This window comes from Falco cherrug, chromosome 1 (genome assembly GCF_023634085.1).
Source record: "Falco cherrug isolate bFalChe1 chromosome 1, bFalChe1.pri, whole genome shotgun sequence".
Classification (NCBI taxonomy): Eukaryota; Metazoa; Chordata; class Aves; order Falconiformes; family Falconidae; genus Falco; species Falco cherrug.
In genome coordinates, this window is record NC_073697.1 from 51,472,450 (window position 1) to 51,487,412 (window position 14,963).

At 37.8% G+C, this 14,963-nt stretch overlaps 1 protein-coding gene across 8 annotated transcripts in view; it reads left to right on the top strand.

Moving 5' to 3' along the window:
• Positions 1 to 14,963, top strand: part of PPP2R2C (protein phosphatase 2 regulatory subunit Bgamma) — a 207,549-nt gene that overhangs the window by 107,313 nt on the left and 85,273 nt on the right. For 2 of the 8 annotated variants that reach the window (XM_027814248.2, XM_027814243.2), the window contains one exon: positions 5,170 to 5,325. The exons of the other annotated variants lie outside the window; for them this stretch is intronic. In XM_027814248.2, the coding sequence (XP_027670049.1) occupies positions 5,313 to 5,325 (13 nt within the window). In that variant the 5' untranslated portion in view covers positions 5,170 to 5,312. The remainder of the gene's footprint in view (positions 1 to 5,169; positions 5,326 to 14,963) is intronic. 8 annotated transcript variants of the gene reach the window in all.

The following is a 14,963-nucleotide window of genomic DNA, read 5'->3' on the forward strand; positions in this document are numbered from 1 at the left end:
GCTCTGGCCAGTGGTGGGTCTGTCCTGGAGCTGCTGGAAGCGGCTCTTTACACCACAGGGGCATCTCCTGGTGTCTTCTCACAGAAGCCACCGCTGAAGCTCTCCCCCCAACAAAACCTTGCCGTATAAACCCACCACAGACTCCATACGGTTATTGCAGAGCAATATGCTGCTCCAATTATATTACCTGTAGACCTGATGCAGTTCTTAGAGGGTGTTGTCATTAAGTGATTGTCTTTATTATCAATATATTGTGGCTACTTGGATGTGTTCCTAAAAGTAGTAACTAACTTGGGCAATGTAAAGTGTATTTGGAGACATTCCTTTAGAAACTCTTAATCATTTTAATTATGAACTGATATTGTTATTAATTAAAACCGAAGATCAAGCTCTATTATTATTGCGCTTCTGTGGACTTGATTTTTCAAAATTTAATCCTGTTTGCTTTGGCAAAGAGTTTGAAGCTTCAAGGTATATATGCAGAATCAATACCATGGCACATATTTTTTCCTTGTTCCCTGTACTGTATTTTAATAAGAACCTGAAAGTTTGCAGCTGCCCAAAAGGTATTACAGGGAAGAGACTAGGGAGGGATTCGGCAACTTCGGTGGTTCTGTTGTGGTGTTTATATTTACACCAGATCTGCTTTTGGCCTGATGTTTTCACTTGTAGCTCTTCAAGTAAAAAATCCTTCCTGTGTATTATTAGCAGGGCTGTGAGCCAGTTGCTATGGTATTCAGCTTTTTTTTTTTTTTAAACCAATCTGCTTGCTTTTGTGATGATTCAGCCCAGAATAAGAAATCGGTCACACAGACTAGAGCTGTAATCAAAAAAGCAGCTATTGTTGGCTTGAAAATCTATAGAGGTTGGGAGAATAGCAGAATTTGAGTTCAAGAAAATATTTATCACAGTCTGTGTTTACGGTATATATTCTAATGTGTAACTGTATGCTAGTACTGGTGGTAATGGCAGTAGTCCTTTTTCAGGATGATGATAAAAATTGAATCACTGGACTAATTTCTCTGTGTTGTTCTACCACCCCAAGGGCATCAGTAATTTCAAGCTAAAAAATGATCAGGTGTTTTTATTCTGTGGCCGGTTTTGATTTTTTTCATTGTGTTACTAAATGGTACTATGTTTCTGACAGGATATTATTTGCTAGTGGAAGATTACCAGACTCTGCTGCTTGTCTTCTCAATTTTAGTGTTGCTGTTTGGCTAATAAGAAAATTCTGGAAGACTGCTGGGTAATGTAGAAGGATTTTAAAGTCATAATGGTGCTGATATGTAGCTGCGGTGATCCAAGGATAAAAGAAAGACAAAGTAGTTAGAGGGAGGTATGTTCTGATAGATTAACTATCTAAAAAGGTAGGACAGACTTGTAGGTATTCTACATGTTTTAAGAAGCTCTTGTCTGCTTGAAGGCAAGGTTGTTTTCCTATCCACCCTGGCTGCAACTGTATCAGCAGGACAAAGAAAAGATACTGCTCTTTTATGGAAAAGAATTTATTTTTGAAGTCATGTCTATACCACAAATAAAACTTTTAAATTTCAATGTAGAAATCACTAGGAATCACACTTGTAAAAGGCAGCGCTACATACAAAAAGGCCATCAAAATCTAGACAGTGCAGCTGATAACAGTAAATATGTGAAAACACATTTGAATTTGGAAATAACTAGAAAAAAAATATTTCCTTTAGGAATGCTCTTTGTCTGTGTGCTCTGTACAATACATTGCCAAAAGCCTTTCCCAGCGCGTAGCAGGATCTCCTGAAGAACACTTTACTTACTGCTCCCAGAAGTGTTATAAGACCTTTCATTTTCTTTCCCACAGCCTTATGCAGTACCCCTTCTTTTTCTGTATGCAGGTAATAACGTACCACTGTGGATTAAAATGCTGGCAGTGAATAATGATAATCTCTGCTGTCACTGAGCATGAACAAAACCACTTCCTAGTTATCAAAGGTTTGACTAAGAATAGTAACTAAATGATGAAGTTGAATCTTGGAGAGGCTTTAATGATGCTGATAGAGACCTTGAACTTTTCCACTTCTGGAACAGCTCCATTTCAATGTTTGAATTCCTCGTTGTCACTAGACATCCAGGTAAACCTCAGTGTGCTGTGTACATGCCACCAGAACAGTAAAGCAGTCAGCTGTGATGTTCAGGAAATACAGGTTTCTAAGCATGTGGTACATGACTTTGCAAGAGGTCAAGAGGAAGATGTGCATCAGCTTATCAAACAAAATGAAAAATCTACCTTCCAAGATAATACAAAAAAAAATAAAAAAGAGCAGAGCAAAAACAACCCCAAAAAAAGACATCACAGCAAACTACTCTTCCCTGTTTATAGTAAGTAGTAAGTTTTAATTTATTGTGCTGGGATTCCTGCATTCGTAATAAGTGGTACATGGAGATATCCCTATTGACTGTTTAGCTAAACAGGCTAAAGTCTTTTTAGGTCAATTATTAATTTTTATTTATGTCAAATCTATGCTTTAAACACATACTCATGGGACAATCTCCTATGTTTTCCAGTGAAATGAAAAACCGAGAAAAATCTAGATGTATCAAGAGATATTTTTAGAGTTTATTTAATATCTGTGGGTGTCACATTTGTTAGTTGCCCACTGGATGTCTGAATACATAAAAAACACATCCAGAAGACACAGTTTTTAACACTCATGTTTTATCTTCTGATGTTTTCATCAGAAGCTTTTTATTGTTTGTTAGTGTTTTTAAACTTACTTTAAAGAACTATTTACTAAGTTACAAGATGTGTATGAATGACCAGCAGTCACTATGGCATTATAGTCATTACAGTATGGCAGATAGTTTTGTGCTATAATAAATGTGGGATATTTTATATTTATTCTTATCTTCATCTAGAAATATATTTGTAAATACAGGAGGGAGAGCAAAGGATGAGAGTTGTTCTTCTTGGACGCAGCTTTTTGGTGGCTTGCATTCAAAATCTGTAGAGGGCATTTATGAAAAGTGATGCTAATCTGTAACCATTGCTGACAATAAAAATATTGTGGAAATAATCCTGAAGGTAATTATGAAATCAAAATGCTCATAAATACTAGCAAGGTGCTTAAGTGAAAATTGGTGTCTTTGGTCCAGGTCTTCACTTGATGGCAGGGATATAGTGAGTTTATTAAGGGATGACAATTTGAAATGTAAAAATAGAAAAACTCAGCAAATGGGTCCTAGCAAAATGACAGAAATATGACTTGTCAGAGTTCTCCTGTAGTTGCCTGCTGCAGATAAATGCTTAGATGAAGTCTTCCAGTAGTGGGATAGATGATCTAGAGATAAATTGTTCTGTTCTTTATTCACGCACCACAGTCATTGATCATATCATTTTTAAAGTGTTAAGCATCTAAAATTCTTAAGCCAGAAAGTGGGCAACAATATTCAAGCTCTTCGAAGTACTTTCTGCAGTGGCCCTTGCATTTTATTATTTTTGCAAGAGCACCTATACAAAATACAAATTTTAGTAGTTTTTTGAGTGACATCTAAAGTACACGTATGTTCCTGTATGACTTCACTTAGAAATTGCTCTTGGCTAATAATTGCCAACGTCTACTTGCCACCCAGCTTGTAAGGCAAGTCATAAGGAACAAGATTTCATTTAGTAGAGCTCTACGTTTTTAAAAGAAGTGTAATGCAAGAGATAGGGAGTGTATATTAGTTTGCTTATATAAAGAATACTCTGTGCACTGATCTGTTCTTCAAAGACATGGCTTGCTACATTTCACTTGACTTACTGTTCACAAGTTGTATACACATACTGATAGTTCTTCACTGCTCTTACTGAATCTTTGCAAGTAGTGACATACACCAGTCCCCTGCTGGTGTAAGTATCCCAGCTCCACTGCTTTTGGAAATTATAATAGGGATATGATGGTCTACAATACCCAGAGGACTTGCCCCATTTCCTTCAAAAGAATATGGTGGGCTTGATTCAGATTCAGCATTTATGGCAGTACTGCTTTTAATATTGCAAATATAAGTAGAAAGAAAACTCTCTCATGAGTATGATGCATGCAGATACACACCTGAGTGACTAACTTGAATTGATTGCTGCTGTCTGGACTGGATTCACATAATGACAAATGTCTTCATAAAAATAACTGCTTTGATACAGCACTTCATCTTTCTGAGTATCAACGCTCCGCAAATTTAAGTATAAGCATGTGTAAATAAACATTGAAATCATCCCAGCACGTACAATAGATTTTCTTTTTTGCCCTGTTCAGTACTTGCATGTATTTCCTTTGCAGTGTATCTTCTAGAAAAGAAAGGCTTTTGGAGAAAAGTGAAAGATAGAAATTAAAATGGAGAATAAATTTTTACATGGATCCATTAATTTTTTCTCTTTGATGCTATGTAGACCTGGGATGAGTGGTTGATAGCTCGGGCTGCTCTGCTTTGAATACCAATGTTAATATAAAATGGGTTCCTTAACTTCCTCTCCTAATGTTCTGATAACAGAAACACAGTTTGTTTCTTTGAAATAGAGCATTTTATTTTTATGCTTCTGTGATTATTTTTTTTTCATTTCTGTTTTTCATTAGGAAGGTCCTACCTTTAAAAGGGAAAGAGCACCTGTTCTCTAGATCCTGTAGACTGGTTTTTGGGGGGCTCCATTTTAAATTTTATTGACTGAAGCAGTTAACGCTTCTTAAAACCCTGCTTCAATAAACATTCTCTTAAACTGTTGTTGTTGTTGAGGGTAAACTGATTAATGTGTGTTGAATCCCTTCAACAGCCGTACAACGAGTTTCACACCAAGGAATTTCAAAGTAATTATTTCAATGACAGATCAGGACTGGACTATCAGCACGTCCCTGATAATTCCAAAGATAGTACCTACTACTTTGGGGTTAGGAGTATGAGAGAGGAAACTTTCCTCAGTCTCAGCTAATTACACTGATGAAAGCGGATATAGGAGCTAGAAGGATCAGGGCTGCAGCCTGTGACTTACACTTTTGTAAATCTGGGAATGTCCACTGAGAGGAAGTATTCTGTTACTGAAAGTGATTGGGAGAACAAGGTGCTTGCTTGCTTACAGGGTCAACAGTTTTGTTCCTGCTTGAAACATTATCCTTAGATGAGGAAAGTTTTCACCATTTTTTTGTCTTGAATTTCTTTGTTTTTTAGGGAAAGCTATAAGGAAGCTTGTGCGCAAGGCGACTGTGGTGGCATCTAGAATCCTCAGATTTCCTTGACTGAATCCATCTGGGTTTAGCCCTAAATATAGTAGACAAGCTGCACTGCTTGCACTGATAAATTGTATCTTCCAAATGATAGACCAAGGTACAGTCATGTATACTAACCGTTTTTGATCTCATTTGACTCTTGATTCTGTTGCTTTTTGGGTAGTTGTGACAGTACAGTTTGTCCCCGTTGTTGTGGACTATCTTTTCATATCAGTATTCCCAAAAAAATATTAATTGAAAGAGACTTCTGGCCTGGCTCTTGGATTTGATGTTGCCAGCTCCTTACAAGGCTGCGGCTTGGTGGGAAACAGTCTCTCCTGAGACTTGTGAACTTGCCTTCAGTGGCAGGTAGACAGTGGGACTGTTGACAGCACAACTTTATGTGGTTTTACTACCCATAGAAAAGAAAAAAGTGCGAACCTAAAACAAAACTCCATATAATTTTCATTTTACTTTGTGTGCTCAGCAGTCATGAAAACAGACTGTGTTCTAACAAAGCATAGATTTTGACTATAAAATAACAGCTGTATCATGAAAAGAAAAAATAGATCAATAAAGCACTATTCTAAATGATAGTTAATAATTAGGTTTCCTTATATCTGCTTTGGTATCTCAGCTAGCTGTTGGAATGAGCAAGCAATCTCAGTGCCAACTGGCCTGCTTTCTGAGGTCAGAAATTCTCTTTGCTTTTGTTTTAGATGGGAAAATCTTCTGTCTCCTACCTGTGTCTTTTCTGAACTATAGGGGAGATAACTTTAATAACACAGAATATTACCAGTCTCAAGATGTTTCTGGAGTTGTGGTGTTGGTTCACGTTTTCAAAGACGTTGGTATCAAATAGAATGTATTGCTCTGCTTGGATCATCCATGACATCTGAAATTTTTTTAAAATTGTCTTATTTGAGCATGACATTGGTTGAATAGTAATCCAATTGCACAGAGGCTATTAAATTTTTTATTTTTACATGGTTTAGATATTGAGTTGGAAGACTTAAGAGTTGTCTTTTCTTTTGGCCAAAGATGGGGGGAATGCTTCCTGCATGTGTCTTCTCAGTTCCTTCATACTACATGTTGGTCTGCAGCTGTCCGCTCCTCCACCTTCAAATGTTGAGATTTATCCTTGTTTTGGTGTTGCACTCGGCTACGAAACCTTACAGTGGCTTCTCCCTAGTACACAAAGTACTTGGGGAGAGCAGCTTGGGTCTGGAATGCATGGTTGCAAGCTCAGATTGGTTGGCTCATTTGGCCCTTGGTGAATGTCCAGGTCTTGCTAAGGGAGATCCTGTACCAACTTCTAGTTGAAATCATTAACTGACCACAATAAAGGAGTCTGGTTGTCACATGCAATTTGTGAGTTGCATATGGCTTTGAAGTTGCTTATGTAGCATCTGTTTTCTGTTGTCTGGCAACAGAATATTAGATTTAAAAAATGAATGCCACTGGTGTTCAGCCTTGCAGAGTTGGTCTACAGATGGCTCTCCTTTTGAATTTAATTCTTTTACAATATATGTACTTGGTGAGAGGTTAATAAAAAGTTCCCATAATTATCCTGTTTAATTAGTACATTGCAGCAAATAATTGAAGAATATGGCTACCTTTTCAATTGACAGCAACAGCTCACGCCTTTGGGGCACAGATAATTTTCTGTGCGTACCATTAATGGAACAGGAAGATGAGTACATCTTTTGTTCCTGGGTTGTGATACTGTCTGTGATGACATTCAGCTGGCCTGTCATGGTCTGCATCAAACACTTCCCTGCCCACTGCCAATGCTTTGTGATAAGTCTTTGTATGTATTGTATATCTATCTACTGAGCATTTGGTGGGTCAGATCATTTGGGTGGCATTAATTCATTGTCGTTGTCCTAGAAAATTCTGATGCTATTTAATGGTGTGTTTTATAAAATATCATTCTCCCTTCTTTATTTACAATCTTTAGGAATATTCTGACTGCTAACAAAATAATTTCTGAACAGAAAAGGAACTCAAGAGAAGTTCCTTCTACAAGATAAACAGTGGATACCACATCAGAAATATCTGGGAGCTGGCAAAGAAAGTTAAAGCTAATTGTATGCTTTGATGTAAAGCTCTGGAATGTAATGCCTGCTGCAGAAGTGGTGGATGTGGACAGCCTGTCCTCCAGACCCTGACAATGGAGAGCAGAGAGGATGGGTCAGGCTCTCCTTAACCACACATGGAAGCCAGACTAAGGCTGTTGTGGCATAACATTGCTGTTAGTATAGATAACGCTGTAACAGTAGTAGGATGCTAGAGATAGTTTTAAAATTCAGCTAATAAATGAAGGAGATTCAGTTGTCGATAACTACAAAATTTAGAAATACCTGAAGCCCAGGGGCATTTTTGTGTTAAATGAAAAACATGTTTAATGAAGTCAAGTACCCAAAAGTCAGGAAAAGTTGGAGATTTGTTAATGTTGGGTTTTGACAGCTGCTTTTGTGTTCAGCTGTATAATCACAGTTTTACTTTAGCTTAGTAGTCACTCAATGAATTAATTCAATATATAGAAAGGTATTCTGAAAAAGTCATGGTAAATAAGTTTCTTTTACCATTGTTTTTGAGAGCTTGACCCAAAAATTTTGTCTTTATTTGAAAGGTCTTAATATGGAACTAAATGTATTTAGTAAAAGTTAAGATGTTTCAGCTAGATACTAGCTTGAGTTAGAGCACAATGATATACAGATCATCTTATTAGCTCCAACTCTTCAGCACAAAGGGCTGAGGATGAATATCATCAGAAGCAAGTAGGAGAGAATGCAGATTTGAAGTGTTCAGTGGAAGAAATCTCTGAGTTGGTTGTAGAGAGAACTGGTTATGCTAATTTAATAAGCACACAGACACAGAGACCTTACAATGTAAGGAGAGAAAAGTTAATTTGGAGTTTCAACTATTAAAAGGGATTCTATAGAGATAAAGCAGCTATTACTATAGTTGTGGATTTAATACAGAGGTAAATCATCCCTTTAGAAAGGGCAGTTCATACAGTCAGAGGTCTCCCCAACCAATGGGCCCAATGGATTTTCTGCATTGATTAAAAGGTGCAGAGTGGGAAACATGGAGGGAGGTAAGGCAGAAAAACAGGAATAAGCAGATCTTTAAATCTCATTGAAATTCATGGCAAGAGCATGAATTTGGCACAACAGAGGATTTCCAAATGAGCCTTCAGTTCCTCACACCAATGGCCAGGTGACAGGACTGTTGTTACTCTGCCCTGTTCTGTACGAGGAGTGAATAAAATACGCTGTTGCATGGTGTTTGCTTTTGTAGTGGTTCATTTTATCTCACTGCATTCCCATCTAAAAACACAACAAACTTGGTGAGCAGCTGAAGTGATGGTTTTTCAGCAACAGCATACTGGTATGAACTTTTATGTGCACTCGGCACTGCGACATCACCGAACGCTTGCTTGCTGCGCTGCTATTTAATGTTGCTCTAGCCGCTTCTGACAAGTTGATGTACTCGCACATCAGGATCCTGTATTGGTACATCATAGGGAGACAGAATGATCAGTAACCATGTTCCCTCGCAGGGCAGTGGTTATAAATAAGCTTCAGGAGGAGGTCACGTAGCCTTCTTTTTTTTTGCTCTTTTCAAAGATGTTTTCACTTTTCTGTATTATGGAGGTGGTGCAAACTTGAGCAGTCTTGTACCGCATAATCAAAGATTCCAAAAACCTGATGTGCCGTCACGTGTGTTTGATTATGCAGTGCTATGTTTTTTTGCCATTAAAATGTACTAATAACTAACAAACTTCCATTTCTGGCTACTTGCATATTTACGTACTATTCCTTTGTTATAGAAATTAAAAGTGAAAAAAATGGAATTTCCTTGGGAAAATTGATTATTCTGACCTTTGAGGAAACAAAAGAAAAGCTTATAGCCAATATAGTATTAGTTATTTAATTTTTTTTATTGTCTTCTTTTCTGTTTGGGTTTTATTTCTTCACCTATTTGTGTAGTGAAGCCATTAGCAAGTTTACATTAGGGCTCCAATTAATAAGGATTGATTTAAATATTAGCTTAAAAAAGTTATCTGCCACTTAGTTGATGGGAGAAGGAACAATTAAAGAGTTAATATAATGACTAGATAGCACATTTGCTCTTCAAAGTTTTAAATACTGTGTGAGCAAAAAGTGGTAATTACTTTCAATAGCTAATGTTGTACCCTTATCTTAATATATTTAGAAATCTAAACAGCTAAGCTGATTTCTGTCTTCAGAAGTTGTGTAAAGTCTTTGCATATTCTTGTGTATTCATGTGGTCTGGATGTATTCTAGCTCAGACTTTAATCAGATTTTAATCTGAGAAGTAAGCAGCTGATGCTATTTTATTTAGTAGTTATTTTTAAGCCCTCTTATAATTACACCTTGCAACTTTTTTTTACCTGCTTTTTGCTAGTATAATTTAGATAGCTTGCTTTAATAATCTTAGTAGATAATACATTTTTGCATGATTACTCTGCAATGGGGACATATTTCTTTTCTGATTAATAGTGATTCAGACTAAAGCACGTGGTCAATAAACACGTAATACAGTAAATATAACGATCAAACAGCAAAAGTGAAAACAGAATAAAAAAGTGCCAGAAGTCCTTCTCCAACCTAAAAATGAACAAACCTCAGATCAAATTCTCTCCACTTCCTAAATAAAATCAATGTGCACACACAAGGTGGTGTATGCTTTTACAGCCTAAAAAAAGGTCTGATTCTGGAAATGCATGTTCAGCTGTCACTGAGCAGTACTTCCTAATACTGTCAGAATATTCTACTAAAGGGGAAAAAAACCCCAAACTTGAAATGAAAAGGCCTTAAGGGTTATTGAAGGAGATCTGCATTCTTTCTGTTAAACTCAATTAGGAATTTAGAATACGTTTATCCAGGTTTTACCCATTAAACTTTGATAAATGTGAAAACAAGCATTCTGTGTACATGGTAACTACTTTTGGTACCAGATTGCTTAATGGAAAGGCAGTTATGTTTAAGTCATTACGATGTGTATGTATGTATTCTTCCTTGTTGTTTCCTAACTTTTTCACTGAACCAACAGAAATGACTGTAAGCTGACAGTATCTAGTTATGGTTTATGTTTAACATGTGTTTTAAACAATTTTCATGCTGCTTCTACTGTGGTAAAAGTAAAATCAGGATGTTGTTATGCTACTAAGTAAAAACTGGGGGCCCTAGGGGCTCTGGATTATAAATTGGTGGAGTTAACTCACATTGTTAATATAGCAATCAGTTACAATTTAAGCATAAAATCTGTTAAAAACTTGCCTTTTAATTAAGAAGTAACAGAAGGCACAGGTTAAATAGTGAGTCATTGTTTGCTAAGTATTTGAGCTTTAGGATAGACTATGGTGTTGGTGGGGAGTTCTGTTTGTTCTTGAGGTGATTTTCTTTTTGTTCCCAAGGGCTCTTATTTTTCTATTTGAGTTAGTGCAGTCCCATGACAGTGGTAGCTCCTGTGGAGCGAGTACCAGCTGGGGTTCCTTGCAGCATCTCCTACTGGTTTATTTACGATACAGCTTTGGCACCAATATTGGCTGAAGCCACACTGTTCTTAGAACAGCCTCATTGAAGTCAAGCTGTTATAACACCTGGTGTCAGCATGTAGAAGAATAGAAAAAAATAACAAAAATTGTGGGTGTGGAAAAAATAGAAGTCTGTCATTGCACTGAGCGTTGTGTCTGCTTGCTGCTTTGTTTCTGCCGCAGTTGCAGCAGATGCGAAGCTCAATGTGGTGATGTCTTTTGGGTGCTACAAATCCTTATATTTCTTTCTTTCCTCTTATTTAATTCTTAATGATTTGTAATAAAATATTCAACTATCTAGTCCACGGAATGATACTTAGCTTATCTGGTTTGCCTACACCAGAAAGCTAAACCAACCCAAAACCTCCTCGTATGCAGACATTACAGTTGCATTGGTCACTGAATTTTTTAGATCGTTCCATTTTCTTCCTGTTGATATGACCAATAATATATTGGATTTTAATCCAGCTTGTAGAAAACTATTTGATAAACAGATGTGTTATCCAGGAAAATGAGCATCATTTTTAATAGCTTGGGAAGCTGCTATGTTGTAAAACACTTTTATCAAAACTTTAATAGGCATGGGCCTCTTAAGGAAACTGATATAAGGCAGGGAAAGAAAAGACTGCTGTGCAGACTTAGTTTGATTAAAATGTTTTGGTAACGAATCCTTAATTATTTTAAAGTAAGCCACAATGGAGTCTTTTCTCCTGTGCTGATAAGAAACTGGGAAGTTTTCATATTGCATTCAAATGTATGATGTGAAATGAATTAGTTATTAGCTCTATCTCCTTGGGGCATATGCACTATAAATAGCTTTTTCAAGTCTATGGCTTTATTCTGCTCTGTATTGTCAGATTGCAGGCCAGAGTAAAAATGTCTCCAATCAGTTGCCCTCTGAAGCAATGTATATGATACAGAATTGGCTTTTGCAGATGGAAGTTTATTTTTATGGTACACAAGCAAATGGAGGACTCCTTGGTTCACTGACCCCTAATTTCTCAGAGTCCCAGGGAAAATAAAACACCTGTGATTGTGTTTCTGTCACCTGTGATTGTTGTCAGCAACAGCACTAAGGGGAAATCTTGGTTTAGTTATTGAATAAGATCTATAGTACTACTAGCAAGGTTGGGAAAAGGCTGTTTTAGTTTGGACTGTGAAAAGCCCTTACTGTGAAGCCAGTTATCAGATATATTGGCTTTGTGTTTTGTTCTAATAGCAAAGGCAAGTGAACTGGGGCCATAAATTAGTTTACAGCTTTGCATTTTGAAAAGGGGTTTGGTTATAAACCCAGAAGACCATGGTATTTTCTGTGGTACGTGAACTCTGGCATGTTGTTCATCTAGAGTTTTGTTTTGTAAGAAACAGGAGAGAGAACGATCCTTGCTACTAACACTTACACTGCCTTTACACTAACAAACCCAATGTGCTGCCCAGTGCGGCTCCAGATAGTTTTCCTTTATTTGAAGTTACCAGCATCTGAGGGTGTTAAAATTGCCTTAATGAGCTTAATTCTCTACTGTTCAGTTCAAAATTCTTATAAATCCAGGATTATACCCTATGTACTGCTTTTCACTGTTCCAGACAGACATGAACTTCAGACTCTTGAGGAAGTGATCACCCTAAGGAATGTACATCTTCTTGCTGATGTTTATAAAAGCTATAGCTACTTCCTTAGTGTTGAAGATAACAATGTGAACAAGAACGCTGAGTAACCATGTGTGACCTAAATGTTTTAGGTCTTCCAGGACAATTTATAGTTGTGACAGATAGTGTACAGACTACAGCAGTGAAGGATAGTGTGGCAAACTGCCACCCAGCGAGGTCCCTGCCATGGCAGCCTGGCTGCTTGTACTGACCTTCAAGAGTTGTGAACATCTGGTGAAAAGTCTCAGTGTGTAAGGTGGTAGCAGCAGCCTTGCCTTCTCAGTTGGGTAGCAGCAACATTCACGCAATTTGAAGTACAGTGAGAGGAGTTTGTGAGTCATTTGTGCAAGGAGGATGGGAGAACACAAGGAAACATCCCCAAAAAATCAGCTTCTGCCCTGTGGCTTCCAGAATTGCAAAGTTCTGGATAATGTATCATTTTTCAGTCTTCTTCAGTGGAGACACAGTTGTCTAAATCTCAGAGAATGGGAATGCCTCTTCTCAAGTACAACATGGCCTGTAGAGGTTTCTAAAAAAAATTAGTGCTACCTCTGTCTTGAAACACAAGATCCCCAAGTTCTTCAATATGCAAGTCAGAAGTGCCTTGGCTTAAAGTCACCCAATTCTGATTTAATTCTGGTTGAGGTGGTCTCAAACTCTGACTGAATCTGTCAGGGTCCTGATGTAGATGTGTTTAGATTCTTAATAAATTCCCTGAGCTTGTGCTGAGCTCTGTGTGGAGCTGCCTTGTGAGTGATGCTGAAGAAGAGAGGGAGAAAATGGCGGGGGGCTTTTCTGTGCTTTACCCGTGTTAAGGCAGCTTGGCACCTGAGGGAATTTGGTCTCAGACTCAGCCCAGGGGAGTTTGAAGGCACTAGTTCCAATTTCACTTTTTACCAGGTGAGAGGCAAAGCTGGATTGGGACCTTTGGCATCCCTGCTGTCAATGGAGCCGTGACCCTGGGGTAGCAAAGGACAACCTGCCAATAGGATGTGTGATACCACCACAGCAGCCTCTAAGCATATCCCGTACCAAATGCTCCTCCAGCTTTTCGATACCAGTTGCACTGTTACTCATCCTGCTCTGTGTCCCTGGTCTCGCTGGAGTGTGGCACTTTGTGGCATCACGGTATTTCTTTCTGTAGCAGTACCTTGAGGTTCAAATTACTTCTGGGCAGCCAGGACCCAAGAGCTCAGAGTCAGGGAGAGAATAATAAAGGTGAAGGGTGGCTATTGAGTAATTAGCAGCAGGTGGGGAGGTAAGCAAGTGTACTTAGCTACTACTTCCATTATGTTAATGAGCAACACACTTGTTCATTTGATTGCATGGCATTAGACAAAATGCTATATTGCTTTACATGGTTGCAAATTTTCTGCTGGAGTCAGAAATAGTAAGTAAAGGTTTAAAATATATTAAATATTTTCATGTATTATGGCATATTTTACCTTGCTTGAGTGATCTTGTATGCTGCCTTGGAGTGGCATATCATAAATACCATTATTATTATCCCTTATGCCAAAATGACATTGACAGTGGTTGAGATTCTCATGTGAACTGAATAGCATAGCTCTGGTGAAGGAAAAGGACAGATTTGGTACCTTCTGTTTAAGTTGTCAAGGTTGGCTGAATTCTCAGTTAATTTAAAATCCTGCTTTATGGCCTCTATTACACAGGTTTCTGCTTCCTCCTTGAAATCTCTCTTCTGGAGTGACAGAATGTAACCATAAATGTTGCTTTTTGTTGATTTTTTTTTTTTTTAATGCTTTATTGTGTGTGTGTTTCGCTTTGTTCTTTATTTAAAGTAACAATCCACGTTGCTTCATAGGCTTGTAGGGAGGTCTTTTTGCTTGTTTTTGCTTGTAATGTAAGTCTTCGGCACTGTATGAAAAAACCAGGCAGTCCAATTGTAAAATGCAAACAGAGTCCTCATTTTCTGTGGCTGGCAAACTTTCCCTTTTATCCCTCAGCCAACTTTTATCCAGTCCAATGGTTCTCCTCCTCTGTCATGCTTGCTAACTTTTGCAGATTAATTTTTTATGAGAGATGCTATTAAAATGACTTTGGAGATTCACATAAATTATCTCTGCAGCTTTCACTTGCTCTTTGTTGTTGTGAAGAATTTACTAATGTTTCTCTAAGGCAGCCTGTATTCTCTAAATCAGTACTGAGTGTTTTCTAATTTTGCATTAAGTAATTTCAACTTGATTTGTTAAGGAAGTAAAATATTAACTGTTATGTAAACTTGAATCGTGGGGGAAGGGAGGCAGAGAAAGTGTGTCAGTTTTGCTTTGTCATTTACACAGCTACTAAATCTTTGTGAAGTAAATTCAGCTGAGCCCTGCCTGCCAGGAGCAGCCTTGGTAACCCGTGTGCCATTGAGGTGCCTTTCTGAGATGCAGTTCTTTTTCTTTGTTCCCGCAAAGTACAGGGGTAGCAGTTTCTGTTGCCCTTCATTAGCAGAAAACTGTGAAATGGGGCTTTGCTGTTTCCCTGGCTCTTCAGTTTGTTCCCACCAGAAGAGGAGTGTAGACAGAGCCTCC